At 40.5% G+C, this 26,864-nt stretch overlaps 1 protein-coding gene across 4 annotated transcripts in view; it reads right to left on the reverse strand.

Moving 5' to 3' along the window:
• Positions 1-26,864, reverse strand: part of CA10 (carbonic anhydrase 10) — a 194,117-nt gene that overhangs the window by 95,240 nt on the left and 72,013 nt on the right. For 3 of the 4 annotated variants that reach the window (XM_059864373.1, XM_059864371.1, XM_059864372.1), the window contains exon 5: positions 16,664-16,806. The exons of the other annotated variant lie outside the window; for it this stretch is intronic. In XM_059864373.1, coding sequence (XP_059720356.1) covers positions 16,664-16,806 — 143 coding nt within the window. The remainder of the gene's footprint in view (positions 1-16,663; positions 16,807-26,864) is intronic. 4 annotated transcript variants of the gene reach the window in all.

A 26,864-nucleotide genomic window follows, 5' to 3' on the forward strand; every position in this document is an offset into this window, starting at 1 on the left:
TGAATTCTGAAGTCATTGCTGCATTAGAATGAAAACAATTCCATTTTAAAGCACTACAAATATGATGATATAGGTGAGTAAGTAAGGATTTTACTCCTGGGGACTGAGGACTTCTGTTTTACCTGCCCTTGTCTACTCGTTAATCTGGTCAGATCCAAAAGGCCAGAAGTTCATAAAATAACCCAAGGGCAAGGTAAATAGTTTTGAAAATAATGAAGTAAATTATTTGTGTTATGTGTGTGCAGCCTCCATGGCAAAGGTGCCACCAAAGTGTTGAGTCAAACCAACTCAATCAGTAAAGTACTATAAAATATGAATGCAGAGGGAATAGATGAGATCTTGATGTGAATAATAAAATAGCCTATAAAGTACCTGAAATAAATCAATCTTCCTTTCATGCAGCAAATACAAAATGCAATATATTTCATATCAACTCTGGATGACAAGAAAATCTATTCAGATGAAGATACAATATTAGAAGTCTATTTAATCTAGTGGAGGACAACACTGCCCTAAGTGATCTTTTACTTCACAAAAGTTTAATAGTCAGAGTTTAAAAACTAATTCAGTCCTTGAGATGCAAATAAACGCTTGAAGTGATTTTTGAAAGGCAAAGACATATTCTGGAGCTAACTTCTGTTGATGGAAATGGGATTCAGAACATTTGTAAATCTTCATTAGGTATGGAACGATGTTGAAAATATGGTCCCAGGAGTCTTGCAAAGTTTCCTCTGAAAATTCTGTAACGGGTCTGGCTTTATGTTTCAGATTAAAAAAAAAAAAGAATCCAACAGCATCAACAACAATCCCCCCCCCAAAAAAAAAAAAAAAAAAAAAGAGGAACAGCTTTGTTTCTCTTTAATTAGTCTTTACTTTGACACTTGTCTCTATAGTGCAGAAAAAAACCAGAATTTATGTTTTTAATTGTAATGAGCAACAAACATTTTGATGGAAAGTACAATGGGGGGGAAGACCCCACCAAATCTATTTCAACCCAAGAACTAAAAACATCTGGCTTTACTGAATGCTCATCAGGAAAACATTCTTTTAGTTATATATAATCTACAGGTGAAATTCATGAATAAAAAATGTAACATATCTGAAAAAAAAAAATCTATTTAAAAAAACAGTCTTGCTTAACTCAAAATTATTGAAAACTTATGAGAGTAAGCATCCTATTTTATTTCTACAAATCTGTTCTCTGTATTATTCTGACTATATTTGAAGGTACAAATAAATATCAGAAGCTACCTAAGGATGTTGTTTACCTCAAATTCATTGCAGAGCCAAAAAGAGAAGAGTAAATGGAGAACAAAGTTTGATGATTAACCTTTGTGAGAAACAATCCAAATCACTCTCTGAGAGCTTCTTTCCCAACCTGAAATGAGAACAGCTCATATCCTTTTTAGAGAAAAATGAGGTTCCTAAAATATGTTTTCTCTCATTAGCTTTAACTCCCATTCTGAGTGTGACACCTGAAATCCTTGGCATGTTTTCAAGTGATACCTGAGGATTTTCTACCTTCCCAGGAAGCAGTCAGTTGTACTCTTGCTCTTTCAGGACGTGACATCTCCTCTGCACTCCCTGGAAAGGCACAGCACAATCCACGATGAGCAGAGCAGTTACCCTGGATGTATCCCAGCAACTGCAGATGCAGTATATTTTTCCTGGGTCTGTTTTTCCTTCTCACACCTATGCCTTCTCTGGTTTGCCTTCCCAGGGAGTCAGCACAAGCCCTGCCCATATCTACAGGCAGTTCTTGCATTTTCCCACAGAGCTGCTGTGCCAGGAATGTCTTGGTTGCTTCTCCATGAGGGTAAGGAATGCCCCTCTCCTTATTGAGCTATGATTTTAGTGGTTCAGGATTTGCCCTAGATAACCTTAAGAGGGCACAATGGATAAAGACATTCAAGGATAAATTTGCATTTCAGTAATACTAGTGCAAATCCAGAATTATGCTGGATTTGTGTTTATCTGAGACAAGAATGTAATGTACACAGGGTTTTTATAATGCTGATGTGATGTTCTTCCATGTATAAATGAGTAAATACCAGTTTCCTGAATACATTGCTCTTGTAGAAATTATTAAAGGACAAGATGAAAGAAAAAAAAATACCTCAGCCAACTCCTAACTGGAATTACCAACCAGATTTTTTTCTGATCACTTTATCCATTAATTCTGTTTCACAGCATACAGCTTCAGTCTCAGCTGGTTACCAAACTTAGTTTATTCCTTTCATATTTTGCTTTCATAGAAGATACTGCCTCAAGGTCTAATTTATAAATGAGAAAGACTATGCTACAATTCTCAGCAATAAACAGCAAAAATGTTGTCTATGTGAACCACTGCAAAATATTAAATATTCTTTCATTAGACTGTAAGTTTCCTTCCATTGACATCTATCGGAATTCAGGTAGAGAGCAAGACTGAGAGCACTGCTCGTGACTGAAGCGGATGTGCTAAGCCTAGTAGGCTGCAAGCCCTTGCAAGTCAAGGCAGAACCCTGAAGGAGGAAGCAAGAGATAACAGTGTGCGTGGTATGTTTTGTCTTTGAGAAATCATGCAGGACTGTAAGTGCCTGTGTGAGTCTGTGAAAAGCTATGATTAAGCAATGTTACCAGTAGACATAAATGTTGCGGTTAGTGCTATTTTTAGTTAGAGCTGAAAAGGAATAAGTGAGCTTTGTAATCAATAAATCGGCTTCATGCATGCAAACTGTGGAGTCCTTGTCTCTATCAATTGCTGTCAGACATGAATAGAAAATTACAGTCTTTTGTGAGAGTTATTGGCCTATGACATATTTATCTGCCATGCAGTTTGTGTCAGCGGGTAATTGAAGTCTGACTTACACAAATAGCCATGGTACTATTATAACTGCCAGTAAATTTGGGCTGGAAAATAATAAATGCAGCTTCATTTGCTGCATTTGATAGGAAGACCTACAAGAATCTGCCCAAATTTATCAAATGTCGCTCTATTGGAATAAAAAGTCTCATCTCATCAAGAAAATACTCTTGAAGATCACAAAGTTCAGTAAATTATAATTGCTAAAAAAGGCTGTTTAGTTTTAGATAGCTCATCATTACCAAAGCAGTGCTGTCTGTGGAACAGAGATTCCCTGGCACTACAAATGTTCTGACTCATAATACTCGTCCTCCATCCTCTTCCTTGAAGTGGCTGAATGTTCCAGCCTCAGGCATTCTTAGGATAACTCTGTGAAGTGCTGGGGAAAGTGGAGGCAATGACACCATTGAATAGGAAAAAAACCTACAACTGCCTCACCCTGGAGGAGCACTGCTAGTGTCATATTTGTTCTTAAATCTTGCTAGAGAATGAATTAAATTTACAACTTAACCAAGCATGAAATTATGTTTTCAATAATAATTCAATAAAAGTCGCATGTGCTGGGAACAATTACATATCTCATTGAAGTATCCAGTATCACCAAAGATGTCCATTTGAGTCATTAAATAATGTGTAATTGCCCATCTATAGTGCACCAGGACAGAAAGCTGATAGCCCAGTCAGCTTCAATGAGGCAAAAGAGAATGCAGGTGTGAGAAATAGTACTCACTTTTCTTAAACTTGGAAAGGTTTATTAAACCTTATCAAAAATACAACAGAAGACTGAATGGAGAAAATATTGCCAGAAGCGAAGGATTTTTCCCACCGTGTGCTCGCCCACACAATGGAGGTGTCACCTTTTAACCCTTTGACCCCTCCCAAAGCTCTGTCCATTGACTCCTTCTTCGCTGTCCAGTGGTGGAGTTTACTTCCTCAAATCCTGATTGGAGGTCAGATGTCACCATATTGACAAGCTGACCGTCCCAAATGCCCCAACCCCGGCTGTCTCTTGATAACAATGCAAGGGGGTAAAACATAACTATAAATCTACAGAACTTTTCTTACATACATGATATTTGTCAATTGTGAGAGTCAATCATTGCATTACTCATCTATCACACAAGGTTGCAAAGCTTATTGATTTGGCTTAAAATACCACAAAAAGCCAAAGAAATGTAACTTTCATTTTGCAAAAAGTTGGAAAATGCATCTCTTTAATGCTTTGTGGACTTTTGCTATCGTGGCAGGCCTTGAGATGAGAACTGTCCTTCTCATTCTGGAATTGCTGTTCCAATTCCCTTCCTGTTTGCAGCCAGTTTCTGTCTACAGCAACATCATTCTTTTTCATAGCATTTAATGTGCAGAACTCCCCTCTGTCTTCTCATGCTATTAAAAAATTATTTCATTCAGCCTAACAGTAATATTTATAAAGTTTGTTGTAATAATTTGACATACACAATATTTCATCCAGCTCTAGCTGGTTTATTCTCCCATTACAATCACCAGATGCTGTAATGCTGTTCATAATTTCTGTGTGGAGTGTTCAGTCAAAGTCTGCTGCATGTTCCCACACCAGCACAGCTGTCTGTCTCCAGCAATCACCACCACAGGAGTACCAAGCCTTGTGAAGATAACAGATGGTATCTCCTAGAGGCCGGAAGAAAAGTTCAAGTTTTTCACTCCTGCCAGTAGTTCCTCTTTTTAGGAATCTCTTCAGTTCACTGCACATCCCTTTGCTCGTGATTAGTTATGCAGGGCACAGTGGGGCATTAAAAAAAGAACCAAAGGACAAAGGATTTTAGATGTTGAACCAATGTGTAGTTTTATAGCTAAAGGGCTTTCAGGAAAAGACAACTCTAAGTGGAGAAGAGGATACGAGCAAAATCCATTAGTCAAAATAATACATAATCCTTTAAATTACATAATCAGCGCAGAACCAGCTGAGAAAAGATACTGTAAAATACTTCATTATTAACAGCATTATGAGACATCTGGGAATGAAACAGATTTTCACCCAAAGAATGATGGAGATGCAAGTGAAACACTTCCTGACTTGTGATGATTTCTGGGTTCTGGGTTCTGACCTATTACCTTTGTTGAGGTTTAGGATTTTTCCTTTTGCTTCTTTCTCTCATGGAATTTTAGTCCCATCTGTTGCTAACAGACAATAACTACCAGTACATAAGAGAGACAAAAGATGTAGCCAAGGGGGAGGGGGAAGAGAGCCACTGGTTGCACTATCACAGCAGAGGGGCATTCTCTTGGGAAGGGCAGAGATACTGTGAGATTTTGGCTGAGAGGTGAGGGGCTGGGCTCAGCTCCTCTCGCTCTCAACATTGGAGGAGGACAGTGGAGCTGTTGATTACTGCAGGGAGATTTCACTGCCGCTGCCGAAGCTCAGCCTTGTACTGCTTCTTCCTTATTGTGGGCGAGCCTTTGCTCGTGAGAGCAGCCATTGCACCTGGGACCCAGACGTCCTTCCCCTTTTCGGAGGGCGCGTCATCCTGGCTGCGTGTGGTGGCTGCTGCTACCCAGGCCTGCTGTTTTCTGCTGCTGCCTCAGGCTTTTTTGCGACACTAACCCAGCATCCAGTGTCCACCTGATGCCCGTGGCTTCTGCTGGGTCTGCTGAGTATTCTGTTGCATTTTGTTTGCCACACTGGGGAGTGTGCCTGCCTCTGTAGTCCCAGCTGCTGCTCCAAGGTTCCCACTGCAGCCAAATTTTCACCGTCCAGTCTGCCCGCCATTACCACGTGAGGGAGACAGGACTGAACTCGCGCCACAGCGCCCCCTGCAGCCGCGGGGGAGTCAACGCAGCTGCCCTGCCCCGACGGGGGCCACCAGCGCCCCTGCCGGCTGTGACCAGAACTACACCGAAGGGGAAGGTCCCTGCAGCCGAGAGAAGGCTGCCGCTGTGCTCGTGGCTCTGTGTGGTGGTGCTGCTGCTGCTGTTGTTTGTTTGGCTTGTCATACATCTACATCTACATCTACATCTACATCTACATCTACATCTACATCTACATCTACATCTACATCTACATCTACATCTACATCTAGCTGTTACTTCTTTTCCCATATCTTTGTCTGAAAGAACAATAATTTCAAAGTAATAATAATTTGGAGGGAAGGGGGTCACATTTTCTATTCCAAGAGAGGTTTCTGCCTTCCTTGGCAGACAACTATCTTTCAAACCAAGAAAACCTTGTAGAGGTTTTCATTAGCACAGCCTTCAATAAGCAAACATATTTTAGAGTTTGTGAGGAAGATATTCCTAAATGTGTTTCTGGTATTATATTTTTGGCTTATTTTGTAGGGGATGAGGGGTAACCATCAGCAGTCCAGGCAGCCATACAAACACCATGACAGTCACTGAGAATGAAGGATTGGTCATTTCGTGAGGGTATTATCCCTTCACTTGCAGAGGTGAGCATTCATCATGAAAATTGCTTCAGACTTCTCCCTGCTAAATAATTTCTCTTCTTTCCTTGTACTGTTTTGGGAAAGTAGGAAAAGGAGGTGATGAAGCACCTGGACACATATAAACATCTTGGCAATATTTGCAGTGATATTCTAAGGGGAGCTGAGCAAACCTTTAACTTCAAACAGCATTTAAAGAACAAGACATTGGAAAAATACCAGTCCATACAAACATCCTACTGTTTGGGCAGAGGTTTCCCCCAAGCCACGAACACCAATGCAGAGATGGCCACTGTGGCTGGCTGAGCTCCACAACAGCTGTGCAGTGCCAGCTCAGACACCCTGTTTTCATAACTTAACTGATTCCTCTGCTGGTTCTCTGAGATGGCTTTGGTACTTCTGAGCAGATTTCCTTGTGCCCCTTTGGCCTGTGAGCCTTGACCAACAAGCTGGGGAGGATTTTGGCTGTGCCCTTGCTCACCACAGTTCTTATAGTGTCCTTGCACTGCAGTTTTCAGTGGCTCTCAGAAGGCTTTGTGCTGCTTTACCTCCCTGACTGACATTTATCACAACTGTCAGGACATTGCAGATCAACAAGCAAATACTGCAGGATCTTCTAAAGCAAGAAGGAAAACTCCTTAGGGTGAGAGACTCTGCAAAATTTTTATCCAAGCAATGTTACATTTTTACTAATTTATTAACTTCATTTTGCTTATGGGGATGAGTCCTCAGTGCTCCCTGAAAGATAATGATGAAAATTATGCATTTCTGCTTGAGAAAACAGCAGCCAAACACTGTGGTGGTGATGTGATAGGTGGCAATCTGCAGGATATGCAATTTCTTCCTTTAATATACATCTACCTGTGAAATTCCCTCTTTATCACTTAGCTCCTTAGCTCCTGTCTTCACAGACACCGCTTTTAGTAAGTGCCTATGATTAAATATACTGCAAATAATTCACTATATAGTAACTGTTTTGAGAAGAGTTTCCTGTTTTCCCCACACTAACTCCATTATCTCCTGGCCAGTTTTATCCAGCTTTGACAAAGAAGAAATCTCAGTATTTTGTGAAAATTGGCTGGAAGAAAAGAGCAAACCAACTTTGTGCTGAGGACCAAGCAGGTAAAACTCCATAATACAGATTAGTATAGAGCTCCTGTCAGCAGCAGTCAACTGGGCAGTCAGCAGGAGCATCCACTGGCACAAAGAATTTGGAAATAGCCACAGCATCTTCTGCCTTTGTCTTTTAATGAAGGGATCTGTGGAGTAGTGGAGAAGTTATAATGAGAGACAGAGGCTAAAATGAAAGAAGCTAAAATGAGATTCTGTAGAAAACCATGCTACATTATTTCTTCTGCTTATGGAGCTTATGGAACACTTTGTGTTAACAGAAGACTCGTCACAAAAAGGCCTCTCAAAAAATCAAACAAGATAAAAAAAATCACATGAATCACATGATGCTAGTTCAAAGACTTGGGAGATTAGGTTGAGACAAATGGGTAAGTAGATGGCAAAAAACTTTGCATGATAAGAGGACTATTCTGTCAAAAACTGGCATACATCCCTGTGCTTCCAAACAAGATTCTTCTGTAAATATAAATCTATAAAAGAAATGTGGTGTAAGCTGTGAAAAATCTGGATGAAACATCCATCTGGTCGTGGGTAGCCTGTGGTTTACTTTTAGTGAGAAGATTTCTAATAAGACAAAACAAAATGCCAAAGTTTTAAGCCCGGAGTTGAGATTTAGAGGCATGGATTTCCTGTTGTGGCTGATGAATCCAAGGATCTCCAATATCACTGCCTTCTGTCCATGCCAAATCTACCTTGGCAGGGATGTTCTGAGGGCAGAATTTCTGTCTCCTGCATTCAACATGTCCCTGTGCAACATCAAACCAGGAGGGCTCTTTAACAGTGTTTCTGTGCTTCTAATTGAGCAATACCCAGTAAATAGCCACATATCTGTCCAATAGTGATTTACATCCCAATCCATCTTCATGCTACAAAAACCACAGCAGCTCTGTGGTTTTTTAGTGCCATACTGAAAGAAGAGATCACAAATGTATATCTGCATCATTTCAGTCACTCAAAAGTAGCTATTAATGTCCATCACATAAATAATATGCTTAACCATAGTAAACACAAAAATACAGTTATTTGGAAGGGCTGTGACAATATTGTAAGTACATTTGTATGACTAAAAATAATTCACATTTTAATTATTTTTTTTTCCCCTCAAAGGCTTCTTTGCTCAGTACATCTGAACACTGTTTTTGGTAGAGGTCTTAACTAGTCCTATGTGATACAGGACTAGAGGAAATATACAGATAAAGCTAAACATTTAGTGAAGGCAAAGCAACTTCAAAGGAGCTTCTAAGTGCCACCTCAGCACAGCTGTGCAGCCATTGGCATAGCTCTGGAAGATGGTGTGATTTACAGTCATATCTGTGATAGGTTTCTCTGCACTCTTTGCAGAGTGGCAGGAAAAGGGGGACCACAGAAATGTGAGAGCACAGGTTTAATACCATCAGTAGCAAATTACTGTGTTGATATGTTGCCTCCAGCTGCTGGCTGGGACACAGAAGAAAGGATAAAGGAGTAAAGGCTACAGCTATTCCTTTCTTCTTTTTAATAATTTCTTTTTAAACATCTTCAGAGAGCAGAGAGACAGTTTGTTCTTATTAGCCCTTGCCCACTCTTCTGCTTCCCCTTCCTCCTCATCCCAGTGTATATCCCACATGTATCTCTGTGTCAGCATGACATATTACTGTGTTCTGGGAAACATCCTCTCCTGCTGAACAGCCTGCCTGACACAGGTGGCACTGAGTTGTTACAATGAATAAGAATGCAGTACGCTCTCTTCTTCTATGTAAGCTTACAAGAGAAAATGCTTATTTTCATTATCTTCAAATTTTCCAGTTCAAACTGCACAATGATTTTTGGCAGTCAAGTTAAACTTTATTTTCTTATTTTCCCAGCTTAAAAGCTGAAATGTCCATTGTCAGATCTACCCTGGTAGTTTGGGTCTGGTTGTTGTTCAGGCATACAAGCAATGACTTGATAAAAAATACCTTGCTGGAGGTAAAAGTGCTCAGTTCTAATTGATTCTGTTGGAAATTACATTACACAGACAGAGAATTACTGATTCAAACGCTTACTACGTGACACGGCTACCACACACTGTAAAATAAAAATGAAGCCACAGGGGCTAGCTTCTTAGCTGGATAGCTGGTCCCTCGTAGGGTAAGCGCCCCAGGCAAGCAGTCTCAAGGCCGGATACCCCAGCCCTCTGGAGGCTGGGGTGCCCTAGGCCAGACTGCGGTACAGCCGTGGCCCCTAGCAAGCTTAGTGATTGTCAGCTCTCAGTAAAAATCAGCTCTTTTATGATTTCAGCTCTTAGCTTGCTCGTAGGGGCTGTGGCTGGCCGTGGCTCCTGGAAGGCAGAGGAAAGAGAGAGGAGAAGGCGGCCAAGGGTTCCACGATGGTTTATTCTGAGGGTCTCGCGAAGGGTCTTGAAGCTGCTCTTCCAAAAGAATGGGCCAAGACAGCCTCTTTTATAGGGTTAGGGAAGACTGAAAACTGACCAATTGTAAGGGTTAGGGAAACTAGCCTATGGGGTCACAGAGAGATAAGCAGGATGAAATAAATCCAAATAAGATACTATCAATGCAGTGCATAGGTCTACTAGAAAGTAGGAAAGGGACATTAAAAACAAAGTGGGCAAATTTGAAAATTCTTTTGAATATATCAAACTGTACCTGGAGGCCAGCTGCTGCTCCAGTCTTTTTTTTCCTAAGTCTCATCATTAGGGACTGAAAACTGGAAAGCAACTTATTGAAATAAACATGAGGAGGGAGAAAGGATGGACAGGGCCTTTGGCTAGGATGTGTTAGCCCAGCTTCAATAACATCTTTAACCTTCTGATGGATCTGTCCAATGTCCAGAAAAGCAGATCCTGTTGATGTTTCTGATGATATCCAGTGAGTGCGTTCCCAGGGACAGCACACCCACCTTTGCAAAGACACCATGGTCTGCTTTGCATCACTGCATAACTGCAGCTGAGACAGTAACATGATTTGAAAGGTCCTCCTGCCAAACTGAGATCATATCCCAAGCTCAACACCAGAGTACAATGCTGTTCGTGGAGTGAATCATTCTCCAGGTCTAAGATCTCCCAGGAAACTTCCCATGGCAGACAAGTGAGCTTGTTTTATGGCACCAGACAAGATTAAATGTCAAGCATAGTAATGAAGAAGCTGCAGAAGTACTTTCTTGTGCCTGTTCAGGACTCATTCCATGGGTGATCTGTGTCAGAGACAACCAGAAACTGAGAACACACCAAGATGCCCGAGACTTCACATATTCCAAACTGATGAAATCTCATGGACAACTGAAGCAGTAAGGAAAGAAAGCTCTCGATAGAGTAAGATGCAGATCCTAAAGTTGTTTTCCCCTGTGCATAATCTACTAACAGCAAAGTCTGCAGTCTACATCTGAAAAAAACCAGCATTTTTTTCCTGTTCTAAATTCCATGATGAGGGTGAATAAACAAGTTACTTTAACCTGCTGGTTCCACTGCAAGTTCACTCACTAGCACGCAGAGCACACAGAACTGTAGAAGCATTAGAAATGGTAAACAATTATTTAAGTGGCAATACTATACTTCATTTTTTATTCATTAAATTTTTGATGTTTGTGTCAGACTTTTGACTTTCCAAAGCTACTCTACATCAAAAAGCATTATTAAGACCTCTAAAAGTATATCACAAGCCAGTTTACAGATGACATTGATGTCTTATTGCTATCCATTCCTCCTGGACCATTTATAACATTTAATTTTTTATACTCCTGCAGTGCTGAAATATGATTCATACCAGAATCTGTCCTTTTAGTAATCACCAAAGCAAAGCTTGGCAGTTGTCATATATTGCACTCTTGAGAAAAATCCTAGTAATACTCTGAATTGATTGAACAGCATGGAATCAGAACTAACTGGCAGAGAAACCATGTAACTGATTTCAATCCATAAATCTCTTTTCTCCTACTCTGTTTTAGTTTAGAAGCTGATGAATGTAGCCATTATCTTGTAATGCATAGAATGAACCAATTATTTATGTGGATATTAATTTAAATAATACATGATTGTATTCATTAATGCCCCATATGAGCAGGCAGATGTGTGGATCTTGCTGATTAACTTTCATTTATGCACACTGAGCTATAGAATAACAGTCTTTGGCCAGCAGACATCAATTCCTTTTATTTCCCCAGGGATCAACATCAGGTATAATGTCCTGGCTTACCTTAAAAATAAAGTGGTTTTAAACAGAACTTTACCTGCTTGAGGCAACAATTTCAGTCCTTGAGTGTGACCTAAAATGACTCATAAGACTGATGTGGCAAGGTTTAATTACTTGGCAGGGATGCACTTGCTGTCTAAAGCAAATGCAGCTGCTCAACACGTTTTTTGGAGAAAAAAGAAAGAAAGTATGGCCAAGAACTGTAGCCGAGTCTTAAAGAATTCTAGAAATGGGGATTTTGAAATTAGGTCCACAGAGAACCAGGAGACCAAAGTGAGATGGGCTACAGAAAGGCAAAGGACAAAAATTGGGGGACCAAAGGCAGAGCTCTTGCAGAGATGAATTGAGGAAGGAGTCCCAGCAAAGGACCAGGCCAGTGGGAAGTGGAGTGGTTTTTTCATCCACCAAAATCACCCATGACAGGCTGGAAAACCCTGCCTTGGAGATTGAAACCCAAGGTACTTCCTGCCTAAATATAAGATATTCTATTGTGCTGATTGCTTTAGTGCTCAAGTGAATCCGAGGCAAAAAGAGCAGAGAAAGTAAAAGGGTGCCATTCTTTGTGACATGGAGGAGTGTGATTTGCAAATGAATAAGGGTTGGCATTGACTATCAGAAAGGGCTGTTTATCTGAAATGGGCTGCTTGCTAAATTCATTAAAATGGATAACTAAGAGACAAAGATGGGACTGAGAGAGAACTGGAACCTGGGAAGTTTCCTCAAAAGCAGCACTTCTTCTTCTGCATGTAAACTCATTAAATATCTTGTGCTGAGGTTCTGGATCTTGAAATCCAATTATCTGTATCAATGACACTCAAGGCTTTAGGACCTGCTAAGCTACTTTCTCAGGAGAATCACACATACAGAATAAGAACACAACTTAGAATAACATCTGATGGTGCTTGAATTGTAAATGTGTGACCTGACACAGCCCTGAAATTGTTTGACAGCACAAAAAGCAATACATCACTGCTCACTGCAACCTTATTGCAAAAAACTGGATCAAAGAGGTATAAATATTTGGCAAGTAGCACTGCCATCCCTTTTACTCCTGAATGGAATGGGGAGAATTTTCTCAGCCTCAGACCAGAAGTAACCATTAAGTTGCCTGCTGTGTGATGGGCCACAGACTGGGCATTTCTCCCATTGTAGGAAAACAGTGATGTTGTCCTTCATACCTTCCTATCAGATCATTCTCTTAAGGAGAAAGAAAAATATTGCTTTATTTGCAAGCAGTCTAAAAAATAGTAGGAAAGTCTCAATCTGGTTTACTAAAAGGCTTTCACTACTAACACTGAAATAAAATAATCTAAAGGAACTAGAAAGGGATGTGCTTAAATGGAAATTTTAGACACAAATTCTGCAGTGGAATGGAACAGATTTGGTCTGCCAAGGTGAGAAGGGAGAATGTCATGGTTTGAGGGGAAATGGTTTTTTTTGGGATGGTGTGGTCACGCCAATCGGTGTCCAGATTTTAATATTGGCACCTGGTTTGTCCACTGAGGGCATGGATACGCCTCTGAGAACACAGGGGTTAAAAGCTGTGAACTCCCACTGGAAGTTCCTTTTGAGTTCTGGTCCTGGACCAGAGGAGACCTCTCCCCTGTCCAGCTCCGAGCTGGGCAGGGGGGAGGGGAGCCTTGTGGCCGGAGGGAGGTAGGCCAGGCCTGGGCCGAAGGGTGGAGGAGCATTGCACTGCGAGGGCTTCGGGCAGCCATCCCCCATTCCCCCCCGGAGGGAGAGAGAGAGAGCAGCCTGTGCCTGTGATAGCGCGGCTGGAGTGAAGGAGAAGGGGGGGGTGCCCAGCAGGGCAGCCAGCCGTGGGAGTTCATGAACCAAACCAGCAGAGCCTGGGACTTTTAACCCTTCTTGGGACGATGGAAACCTTGCAAATGCTGATTCCTCCTGGAGTTGGTGAGATTGAGAGAAGTTGAGAAGAATTCTAGGTGGGAGGAGATGATGGAGTGGCTTTTGGCTGGACTTTTCTTGGATAGCTATGGACAGAACCCTTGAGTTCCTGTGACACAGAGACTGCATTCTAGGGGGAGGCAGTGGCTCAGAGCCAGGAGAGTGCGGTGATGTGAAAGTGTGTGAACAGAGACGACGGGTGAGGAGGGTGGTGGTGGTGCCCTCCGTCTTCGAAGAAGAAGAGGAAGATGATCTCTGTTCAAGAGACCCCTCAGCCCCAAGGGGTGAAACATGGGGGGGACAGGTGTCCCAAAAGGAGAGGGACTGTGCTCTTTTTTGGAACTGGGCAAAGCATCCTTAAAGGGAAAAAACCCTAGAAGCAGCTCTGGTCCATATGCAGTGGTGAGAGCACTGGACATGGAAGGAAGATGTCACGATGGCAAAATGTTCTCCGGGCGGTGCCACACGTGACATGGAAACACGAGAAGTTTTGACTGTTTCCTGGGTGAAGTCTGTAGTGCAAGAGGGACTCCTCTCTCTCAAAGAATTGAGAATTGATTATCCAAAGGGTGATAACAGAATTAGGAAATTTGGTGGGGGGAGGAGGAGGAAATTTGGAAGGTTTTCATCCTATGTTCTGTGTGTTTTTTCCCTGTAGTTTTATGTTAATAAAGTTTTTTTTCCTTTCAATCGTATGTTGGAGCCTGCTCTGCTCTGTCTCTGATCACATCTCACAGTAGATACCAGGAAAAGAGGTATTCTCATGGAAGCACTGTCATTTTGCCAGGCTCAGACCATGACAGAGAACTAAACAGGTAACTGGTTTACAGAAATTAACTAATACTCCCCACTAAAAATAAAGCCCTGGGGAAAGGAGTGGCAAGGAGTGAAAGGGGTAAGAGAAGGTATTAAGTCAGTGATCATAGATTGGTCTTGGATTCTGCTCCTGTGGGTGAGTCACTTCTGTTCCTCACAAGCTAATTTCCAAAGTGAAGCACACAAAGTAGATATGTTGCTTTCAAAATTAAATAAATATTTTTTAAACCCGATAAAAATCAAACTTCTAAATTAATAGCAAAAAAAATCATTAAGAATTTGAAATTACTGTTCCAAGAACAACTGCACTGAGTATTTCCTTCCATCTTGCTGTCTCTTGCTGGGAAGAGTTTGAGTCTCTTCCTAGCCCCTCTTCCGAAAGAGGTTTATTATTGTGACTGTGTGCAAGTAGCTGTCTCTCTTGTTCACTGTGCATGTAAGCTAGCTTATTATAACTTGATTTGAAACCACATCAAATCCCTTTTTTATTTATTCATTAGTTTTCTTAGGATCAGTTCCATAAAACCCTTTCATATACAGCATAATCACAGTTAAGTCTTGTCCAAGAAATTCCCTGGCTGCCACAGCAATTGGTTCTGAGCGCTGAGAGCTGAAGTGCTTCAGCCCATATGAAACATGCCTCTATTTTTAAAATAAAAAAAAACATTATTGAGGAAGTGAACACAAATACACTACCTGTAAAATCAAATCCTCAGTGAAGCAACGAATGAAAAAAGAATTTTATTAAGGTATCAAAATTGCAATACTTTTTCACAGAGGAGAATTTTGATTTAACCGTATTGGAAGTCTCTCTAAGACAAATCACAAGAGGAACAAATTCTGTAACATGATAGAAGGTCATCAGCGGCAGTATTTGTGAGCATGGTAAGTGTTAAAAATAGGTTAGAAACTGTTGTAAAATAGTTGATAGACTGTTAAGCATGTACTGTTATTATATTGTAAAAGAGGTTAAAAGGGTAGTTGTGAGAAATATGGTACCATAATACGCCTCAGTAAAGTGCATCACCCCCCAAGCGAAACGAGCCAGCCTGGACAGAACTGTCATGGGCGAATCAAGTGCCTTAAACCTTCATGCAAATGAAGGATCAAAAAAGAAACCAATCCAAAAGGACAAAAAACAGGATAAAAAGGGGCTTCTGACCCACTGAATCCCTGCCGCCCAGCACCGGCGCTGCAACATCCTTGACAGGAGCGCTCCTGCTCGGCCTGCAGGCCCCCTTCCTTTAGGCCTTTCTTTTTCTTATAATAAATGCTGAAATCCCTTGAGTACCGCGAGCCTGCTCTTGTTTTTATCAGGAAAAACCTCATCACTGATACAGCATCTCCCAGTCTGTCAGTGCCTCCAAATTTTATCAATAATCAGACATTTGCTTCATTCTGAGCTGGTACAAAACTCAGCTGGGTTCTTAGAACTGCTGAAGACATTGAATATTCTGAAGCTCCTGCATTCGACTCACTGACAACTTCCATGTCCTTGAATTTCATGTTTTGTCATTCTGTAATTTCTAAATAACATGACATGTGTAAGCCTTTATGTACATAGCAGAGTCATCAAAACTCTTGAGTTTTGGTTTCTTAGTTTTGGGGGGTTTTTTAAAATCAAAACAAAAAACCTCTATGCATTTCCATTTAAAAAGCAAAATGTAAATATTACCCTGAAATTTGGTAATTTCAGGGTAATATTGGGCCAGAGTTGGAAGCATTACTGTCCTCCAGTAATAACAACACCACCATTTCAGCGTTTCTGTGATAAAGCCCACATAAGTTCTGATGTATTTGCACATGTGCCATCAGAACCTCCATGGGAAGTACAAATTCCTGGAATGTCACACCATTTCCACTGGACATCTCGTTTGTCATGACAACAAGGGAAGATAAATAATTTTCAAATAACGTTTTGTTGGAGTTTCTGCTTGCTCCGATATTGTAATTCATAGTGCCTTTTCACCTGCATGGTCTTACCCAAGCTGTGTTACATTGCTCTGTAACACAGGTTGGGTAAGAGACAACTGCCTGCATGGAACTAGAAAGAAATACTTTAAAATACCCTTTTAGGCACCCCAACATATGAAAAGCAACACAAAACCAGTATAAACTAATGAGTATTGCCAAGACTGCTAAAAGGTTCAAGATGTTTTATGTATAAAATAATTTCAGAATTGAAATATCAATCCTTCAGCTGGATAAACAGAATTGATTAGTTCAGTGATTTGAGGACAATCTTTAAAACACGCTACATTGTTATTCTGCCTCAGAGCTGACAGATAAAAGTAAATGCTTTAGAAAAATAAAATGTAGCAATTTCAGTTTTTTTAAATCTACTAACTCCATTTATTTTATACACCACAACAGAGACCTACCTTTCTTCCCCCTGTGTTTAGGCGAAGAGGAGTTAGGAAGGGATCAAAAATCATATGGCTGGTTTCAATATTGACAGGTGACTGTCTTTTCCCAACAGAGCAAAGATTCCAAGCTGAGTTCACCAAACCCCAAAAGGAGGGTACTGCAAAATATAAGAAAGTGAAAGTTTAATGGAAGTCTGGAAAGACTGGAGCAGTACATGCCAGGCAGATGGCCAGGTAATTAAACTTGTCTGATTGTCTGTACACACTTTGAAAATGAAAACAGGCAAATTCATCTTGCATATGAAATTTAAATCTTCATACAAAAAGAGCAAAACATATGATTTCATATAATTTTGTATCAGGAAAGAAGGTGGGTTAGTTCTTTTTTCTCTTAGATATAATCCCAGTTCAATAATAAACAACTCTTTTGCTATTACAGAGTATTTGCTGAGCAATAGTAATGCATATCACTAGTCCTTATGCTAACTTTGTATATATTCCATGTGTCCTTGGACTGAAATGCTTCCATTCTACTAATTTTTTAAAAAAATACCTAAAATATTTAGAAAATTAATTAAGACACACAGAAATGTTGTAAGAGAAACACACACTGTGATACTGGAGAACAGACTGCTCTCTTGAGGTTCTACCTATTTCTGTTCTGCTCACCTAAATCTTTCTTTAGATAAAGTTTTGATGTTAAAAAAATATCTTGTTAGAGAAGTCACACTCTGGTAGTGAGAAAGGATAAGTTCCTTCCCTGGGAATGCAATGGCTTGGAACAAGGATGAAACACTGGCTGTGGATAAACTGAGTTACTTCCTGCATTTTCTGACTGGAAAAAAAATGTGATGTAACTACATGTTGCTGCATATCAGAGAACTGCAGCTGAGGGTCACATTACATTTCATCTGCAATTTACAGACAAGGTCAACCTGACTTCTCTTTGGCTACTGAAAACCTTTCTGTACATGAGTGGAGTGCAATTACAAGATACACAAAGGACATATTTAGATTTGCGTCTGCAACTTTGACCTTGTCAATTGTTCTGTAGTTTTGTGTAGCAGCTGAAAATTTTGCGATTTTCTTGTGAGATGTTTTTGGCTTGATTTTTTTTCTTTTTACATGTTGCTAAAATTTTAATAGCCTTTCAGCCTCAAAGCATTCTTCTGATGCCTAAACCATGTGCGATAAAGCCTCCAAACCCAGACTAGGGAAGACCTGGGCCCTGGGGCAGGAACACAGGTGCTTTGCCTGGTGGATGAAGCTAAAAACAACCCACCTGGGCTATAAAAAGCTTTTTTGTTCCTGTGGTTAGTTAGATGCAGGACTTCGTAGAGTGAATGATTGCTCCTGATTGCAATTTTTGGCTACTCTAGGGGGAGTACAAAGAATTTTGGCTGGATTGTAACCTCATATTTACATTGGGTTTAACACATTGAGAGGATATTCCTTGGAGGGGAGAAAGGTGGAAAATATCTTCTGAATAATGTAGCCCTAGGACTATGGTGATCTTGATATTTTCCTTATGTGTTTTATACAACTCAGGGTTTTTTTGCCTTCAAAGTTTGAGTGTATGTAGGTGTAAAACTTTGGTTTGGTTAACCTGTATTTCATGTCACTTTTTCCACAAAATTGGATAAACTTTCTGGGGAATTCTTAGGTTGCTGCTTGCACAGCGACACTTCATTGTAAGTGTCTGTACAGGAGTGATGGAAAGTGTTTTGCAGCTGTTGCCTGCTCCAGTAGTTCAGGTGTTGTCATCTACAAGTGTTAACTCTTATTACAAAATATGTGTAAACTCAATTTTCCGTTGAAACTTTTTTTATTCTTAGCGCCAAGGTGTCTGTATAGCCACAGGTGCTGCAGGTACAGGTGAACTCTAACAGCCAAAATTGATGTGGTGCTGCCAGCAGAGCTTAAAGCTGCCTTGCATACAAATTTTATGTGACTATGTGCTGAAGATGGAGGGCACCATTACTACCCTCCTCACCCGTTGTCTCTGTTCACGCCACTTCTTCACATCACATCACTGCACTCTCTCTTGGCTCTAAGCTATTGCCTCCCCCTAAATACAGTCTCTCTGTCACAGGAAAAATGGTTCTGTCTATGGCTATACAAGAAAAGTCTAGCTAAAGGCCACTCTATCCTCTCCTCCCACCTAAGATTCTTTCTAACTTCTCTCGTGGCCCATTTCTTCTTATCTCCTCTCTATCTCTCTTCTCATTCAACTCCAAGAAGAATCAGCATTTGTAAGGTTTCCAGCATCCAAGAGAAGGGTTGAAAGTCACTGGCTTTGCCTATCCAGAACTCCCACGGCAGCTTCTCAGTGCTCCTCCACCCTTCCATCCTGCAGGAGCCTTCACCTCCCTTCTCTGTCCCAGGCCCTGCCTCCCTCAGTCAGGCCGCATGGCTTCTCCTCCCCCGCCCATCTCGGAGCCGGGCAGAGGAAGGTTTGATCTCTTTCACAGACAGAACCCGAGAGAGCTTCCTCTTGGGAGTTCTCAGCTTTTAACCCTCCTGTGTGCTCAGAGGCGTATCCATGTCCTCAGTGGCCACACCAGGTGCCAGTATTCAAATCTGAGCACCTATTGGTTTGACCACAGCACATCTCAAAAAACTCACTTCCTCTCAAACCACGACACATAAGTCCATACTGGTCTGTTCAAATGTCATCTTCCCTCTGTATTTAGGGTTTTCAATGACAAAAAAAGTTCAACCACTGCACTCATTAAATGAGAGATAACAGAAAACAGGAAGGGGAAATGAGGATTTGAGATTCTGGCATGATACTGTCTTTTAAAAAGTGGCTATTTTCTGCTATGCCTTTAATAAAGACAGCATGCAATACCCTCTCCAATTCACGTTTTTAAATTATAGTTGCTTATTTATGCCTAATTAAACATTTTCTTAAATTAAGAATTAAATTATCTGGGAAAAAGTATTTAGCAATCAAAATTAATGACCTCTGGCCTGCAAAGCTTTTGCTTATTTTTATCTACAAATTTAGGATACAAGTGTAGAACACAGTACTACTCCTTTCATTATAGTGATTAAACCAGACTAATTTACTTCTATAAATTATGCTAAGCTAGGGGTAAAGAGTAGTTATACAACAGTATGTAATTACGTTTTCTCTGCCACCCTCTGGTGAGTTCACACAAACAAGAGCTATACAATCAAATACTAATGCTTCTGATAAATACAGGTCAGCTGCTTGTAAAGGTGTTTACCGATGCTTCTCATATTGACTTTTTTTATTATTCATGTGTCGGGAGTAGAAAGGGCTACCTAGAGGGAGAGGTATATCCAGGTCCAAAACTAAGCAGGTAACAGTCTTCTAGGGTCAGGGTTACTAAAGTTCTGAAAAGAGAATGTGTTTTTCTCTTATTCTAGTCAAAAAGATACTCTAGTTTTGGGGGAAATGTGTTTTTCCATGTAATGTGAGTGAAGGTCCTGCTGATGAAAGATTTAGCACAACTATGGCAAAAAAAATGGAAATGAAAACAGATTAAATAACAGTTTGGTTTAAAGGTTAAAAGGCAGTTAGAATGTTTAGTGGAGCTGGCACAGATTGCTCATTAAAGTGTCAGTCTTGGGTAAGGGAAATCTTTATTGGCAAATGAACTAAAAATGAGAAAGCGGAGGACAGCAGCATCCTCCCCCTCTTTTCCATCCCCAGTCCCTGTGGGCTGGATCTGTGCCCTGCCTGCCTTTGAGTGGGACCTTGGGCCCACTTCCTCTGCCTGCCAATGCCCAGGCTGTGGGTATGACTAATGAGCTGCCATGAATTACTGCCACTCAGATCGTAATTTCTAACCAGGTCTGGTCAGTCCCTCAGCCATCAATCACTGACAAGGTTCAACAGATTTCCCTCAAACCAGGCACAGACACAACTGAGAGCATTTGCCTGGCACTCATTGTAATTTGTGGGGGCAGAAAACAGGGAGAGTTCAGCCTGGAGCTGAAGCATAGACTGAAAGGGAAAAAGTTGAAATGCAAAAAAAAAGTTGTCATGGTCGTTCTGGACTTGAAATGGGACTTTGCATTAAAATGCAGGAAACACAGATTTTGAGCTATCCTGTGATCTCTAATCTTTCCTCTTCATGTTCTTCATCTTTGGGGTTTTTTGTGGCTCATGCTGTAGAACTGGGGACTATGGCTGTGCTGTTAAAATGAGTGATTGTTCTGAGACAGGATGAGTGAGATGTAAGACTTTAAAGAAGATCAAGAAGAAAGGTGAAGAAAGCCTCAAATAGATGAAATTGAATAGAAAAAGTTGTTCAGAGAAAAGTAATTCAAAACTTGTTTTAAGGGAAAAGACTGCTTATCCAGCAGATACCTTGAGCTCTATTCTGTAGATTCAGCCTTATTTTAATGTCTTTGGGTTACTATCGATCCTTCTGCTGAAAAATATAAATTAAAGTAGGAACAAAAAAAAAAAAACCAACAAAAGACAGCATATTTATTCTATCAAAAGTGCTTTTTCTAGGTATCCCTATGTCTCACAGTATACAGTTACTAAAATAAATGTAACTCTCAGGTATTAAGTTGGAATTTAATTATTTATTGCCAAATCCAGTGCATGCCTGCTGGTGCATCCTTTATTAGAATGGGTTTACTGAGCATCTTACTCTCGAACTGCAGGGCATTAGGGGATTCAGTTTGAAGAAGGCAGGTGTAAGGAGCACTCAGGAGAGGTTAACGAGTCCCATTCTCCAAGGCATTTTTGTGTGTGATAGCAACCCCTTGAGAATTACTTGTAGCTCTGCACTATTTTGGTTTCCCACAAGGCTCCTGCAGTTAATGACAGCAGGGAGGCAGAAATGTCCAGCCTCTGCTGACTTGCAAATTTCTTTGCTGGGGAGCCAGCACAGAGTTCAGCACTGAGTGCTGCAGGTTGTATCTGTAATGACAGTTCAAGCAAGAACAGTGATGTTCTCTGCTCTGGTGTTTTCTGGAGTAATCAGATTTCTCTGACCCCATCCCATAGGGCTCCAGCTCTGCCTGGGAATGCTGCTTCTGCAGTGAGATTACCAAAACTCTGTAACTTTCATTATTCTTGGAAAGGCCAGAAGTGAGCACAGCTGACTTGATGCAATTACTCACAGGCTGGAAAAACTGTTGTCTGGGCAATCCTGATCTCTTAGAAGTCCGACCTGGTGCTGCCAAGCCATAACTCTGAACAGAGTCATAACTACAAAATATTTTGGAATGGAAAGAAACCTTGGCTTCCCCTCAGAGACTACATCAAATTATTTAGGTAATTGCTGAGCAGTGATTGATCCTTCACTGAATGATTCAATTTTCTTCACCCTTTTTGTGGTGAAGATTCTCAAAGTCTGATATTTCTTTTGGGGCAGAATCTAGTTCCTGTTTCCCTGACCACTTATTGTACACACAGCATGTGGCATCCAGCCCCTGCAGACAGGCTGCTGAGCACAGCAGCCAGTGAAATCCTTATCAAGGAAAACTTCCATGTTCATGGAGAATCCAGATCTCTTGTACCCAGAGATTCATTTGAAATACTTTTCTGTGTTTCTGTGTGCAACAGGCAGAAGCACTTTGTGGTCCCTCTCACTTGGGATGAACCTGTTTTTACTGGAATCCCAGTAAGGAGTGTCTAGGGAAGTCTCACTTCTGTTCTCTCTTCCTCTTGAGCAACATTTGTATATTGCAGGTCTCTGAAGTATCTGACGAACTCTTTGCATAGGAGTTGCTCTCTGTATAGCTGAGTGCAAGGGTATTTCTTGTTTCATGCCACATTGTCCAATTTCTGTGTTCTGGACTAATACACTGCGTAGGACATAGAAGTGTTTCTTACCCAAGAAGTTCCTGCATCATCAATCAGCTGAATGTCAGGTGGTCACTACTATGATGGGTGTAAGGCTGATCATTATTTACCTAATTTTCAGAAAGACTGAAATGAATTGTCTGAATTCTCGGAAATCAGGTAAAAATAAGGGAAGATAAGAAAGGATGCACTTTTTCTTGAAAAAATGGGCCACTTACATAATCAAAAAAGTCTGCCAATGTGGTGACTAGTACAGAAAAATAATTTATAAACAACATAAATACTGAAGAACTTCTTAAAGAGGAAAGAAACTGCACCGCTATCTGTAAATCCCCTGCAACCTAGAGAACAAATGAAATTCATCATAATTAAATCTTCACCAGATAGCTAAAATGTGATACATGGATGGGAAGACATCTCACATTACATGTAAACCTACTCTTTAAGTTCCAAACCTGCTTGTTAGAGCTGTTCAGGTGGGTGTATCCATGACCCTCTTGGCTTTTCTAGAAAATGCAAGTCAAATACTACATGCTTATTCTTTTTTTACATGCTATTTGAGTAAGTTTTCTGCTTTTAATCCTTTATGAACTTGCCAACATTAGAAAATCCTATACCATTGGATTAATTGCCATTTGTGATAGTCAAATGTACTGCTTTTATACACTGATATACAAATATACTGATTTTTCATTGACAAGGTCACATTTCAAATCTTAAGTTCTATTAATGCATTCAGTTTTCAACTGTGCTGTGAATCTGAACTTCCAAACAAACTTGCTGATCTTGCTGAGGCTGCTTTTGGACAGAGATACAGCAAATGCTGAGTTTTGCTGTCAGTGAGGAAACATTCTGAAAATATATTTGTTTTCACAAGGCTGTGAAGTTTCTTGAATACTCACCTAAATGTGTATTAAATGATAGCAGCAAGTGTGTTTTAATTTACTTTGACATTCCTTGGCAGTTGAACACAAAGGAATGTTCTGCAGCTATCCCACAGCACAGGAGAAATGGCAAGGTTCTCAAAGTGGTTTTGTCTGAAAACAAACCAACCAAACCCTTCCAAAATCTCTCCAACTCCCAAAAAACTAGAATAGGGGTGGTGAAGGAAGCAAATAAAAACTTTAGGCATTGTTTGGGAGTAGAGAAAGGGAGGAGAGGTTTGGATGTGATGGAACAGTGCAGGCAGGGCAGTGTGAGGTGAGGAGGGTGTGAATGACCCACTGCTATCCCACACCCTTTGGAAAAAATGATTACCTACAAATTTCAGCAGCAGGATTCAGAATGTAGAGCTAAAATTCATGTTGAACTTAGCACAGATTAGAGATTTTGATCTCTACTCTCACATCCTTTTTCTGTCTAAATTTAAAACTCACTCTCTGCAAAAAACAGGTTAAAGTGTAATGTCTCTATCTACCTTTAGTTCTATTATAAGGACTAGATCTGGAGTGCCAACAAATTGTAGTAGATAAGACCAGGATGTCAATGATTTTCTATTTTTCATGCTCAAATTTTAGAAAAGGCCTTTTCAAGTTCTTTTATTAAATAAGAAGTGCTGAGTTAAACCATTCCAAGGTATTGCCTTAACTATTCCACCAAAAATTAGCCAACAGAGAGCAGATCATGTGCTCTTAAATTATTTGTGTGTTGTGCCAAGGCTCTGAAATGGGCAGGATCTACTTTGTTCTTCCCATGAGTGCAGGATCTGCAGTCTACTTGGATATGGCTCATGGGGTAGATAGGGGAGAACGGGCCAGGGGTGACACAAAGGAGCCAGAGCTGGACAATGGTGGGGGCTGTGTCCTAAAGCAGGGCTGAGCTTCAGGGCAGAGAGCAGACCCCCAGGACAGGCTGCTCCAGGGATGGCTTAAACAAGAGCCAAAGAGCCAGAACAGCACAACTCACAGCAGCAACCGAGGGACAAGATCGACTCTGCTCTGAGTACAGCAGCAGGAATTGATGCAGGGAACAGGAAAGGAGTGGATGTTCCCTCTTGGATGTAAGACAGTTTGGGACTGTGCTGTTGTGTTGCCCATAGAGCACGAAAACACTGTGACATAGGAGTAACTGAGCTGTGAATGTCAGGTGTGTGCTCAAGGTTAGCTCAAACAGCACTGCAAGCACAACACTTTGTTATTTCCAACTAGCAACTCCACAAACTCTGACTGAAAAGCTGTTTAGCACAGCAGTGATCTTTAGAGCCCTCTTTATCCAGCTGTTTCCCTAACTGGTGGGTGTTGGCTGACTCAGTGTGAATCACATGGCATCACAAAAAATGCTGCTCATCTGACCGGTGCTGGCAGGGGGCCTGAGTTTGTAAGCAATAACCATGTGAAATTTTCATTCTGTGGCTTGTAAGGACTTACCTCAGCTTGTGAAAAGTGCCAGTATACAGCACACTGTTTGTATGAGAAATGCAGCAGTGCATGAGCACCTTTAGAGTTGCAAGGTAACTGCTCCACCTTGAAGAACATCTTAGTAGCACCAAACATCCTCCAGCAGTGCAAGGGGAAACTGGTCAGAGGGGCAGTGCCAGGATGTGGAATCCTAAAATCTCTTGGAAGCAGAAAGAGCAGAATCTGCTCTCCAGTGTGTCACAGAAGGGCCATAGCTCTGGAAAACTCCTGACAGCCCATTCCTGCCAGAGAGTGTAACAACTCAGATGGAATGAGCATCAATTGCTTCCAAGGGAGATGAGTAAAAGATAATGAATGTTGCCTTTTTGGCTGCCAAGATTCAATAAAAGATAGTGCCTTGGAGGCTTAATTACTTGTGACCTTCACCCAGAAATACATCTTATTTTGTGGATACAGAATTTGATGGTCTTTACAGCAGTAGAGGAATAAAATCACACCTGCCTTATGAAAAGATGTTTAGAAAGAAAAGTGTTAAATGGTTACATCAAGATTGATTAGAAAATTTATAACTATGCACATGAAAAAGACTGCAAAACTTTCAAGAATTACCTTATGGACCCACGCTTCTAAATCAACTCTGAAATTTATTATGAGTATCAAATACACCAGGTAATAAAAAAAAAATTGTCCAGAGGCAAAATCTGTAGCTTCATAACCACTGAAAATATAAATTTCAATTCACCTCTGTGTCACAGGCTAATCAATGCACAGAATAATCCTGAAAACAGAACTAACTGAGCCAGTTCATGGTAATTCCTTAGACTTTGGAGCTACCAACTCTTAACTGTTCCTACATAATATTTTATTAAGAAAAAATTATTCTGACTTATGTTTCCACTTGAGTTTTTAGGTTTAATTTGAATTAGCTGAATAAACCTACAGTTTCTCTGCATCTGCCAAAGGGCTGTCCAGAACAAACTGGTTCCATAAACTGACCAGTACCTTCCATTAGTGAACCAGTCTAGTTTTAACACAAGCAAAAAATAAAGTGCAAATTTTAAACATAAATTGTATCAACTGACCTGAATACATTTGGTTTTAGTTTGTGCTCTCAGTGAAAAAGAGAACACAGACTCTTATTTATGGCCACAATGTTTATTTTTCTAAAAGAGCCTTGTGTGTTTCGGGTATCTGGCAATGTGATTTATTTTTATTATTTATACATTTCTAGTACAAGTAATATCCAGAATGCTTAGTAAGTACAGATTAGCTCTATTTAGAAATCTTAACTTCTGTTTAAATTTCTAACACAAAGCTACCAAAGTCAGTATCATAAATCCCATTAAAATTGCCATATACAAATTCGTTACAGGTGTTTACTGTTATGAGGTTTTTTCTATGACCTGTCCAAAGAAAAGTGAACATCAGTCTTGCAAACAAAATTGTATTTTTCTGGTTTATTTAGCCAAATTTCAGCACTGCCCCGGGCAGAGAGGGAATTGAATGAATTTTTGAGATTTTTGGGACAAAGAGAACATTTTCTTTTAAAAAAAGCTCTCCATCTTGATCTGTGACAATACATAAAATAAATTTTTGATCTGAACTTTAAGAAAGGTATTTTACGAAGTTCCTATCCTGCTTTTCAAACAGCTGTAGAAATGTTGCTGAACCGGAGTAGTACACAATGAAATAGAATCCCTCTTGGCCTGAAGACATCTTAGCAGAAGAGCAGCATGAGTTTAGCAACTATAAACTACATGTAGTGACTAAGCTTTAAACTTGCTCCACTCTGCTTTTCTTCTTTAACAGAAAAGAATGAACATGTTATGAGGAAAATGGAATCTGCATATTTCAGAATAGTAGAAAGTTGAATCACAAAACCTTAGCAAAACAAATACTCTTACGGCTGGTATTAGCTGCATTATTTTCCTAAAGTCTGGACTGTACTACCCAAAGTTTCCTTGACTATTTAACTTTTGTGCAAGAGGAACAAGGCAAAGTCTGTGTCTCTCAGGCAGGCAATTGTCATTGGAGACTTTACCTCCATCAATAGTGATGCCTTTTC

The sequence above is a fragment of the Haemorhous mexicanus genome, chromosome 20 (genome assembly GCF_027477595.1).
Source record: "Haemorhous mexicanus isolate bHaeMex1 chromosome 20, bHaeMex1.pri, whole genome shotgun sequence".
NCBI lineage: Eukaryota > Metazoa > Chordata > Aves > Passeriformes > Fringillidae > Haemorhous > Haemorhous mexicanus.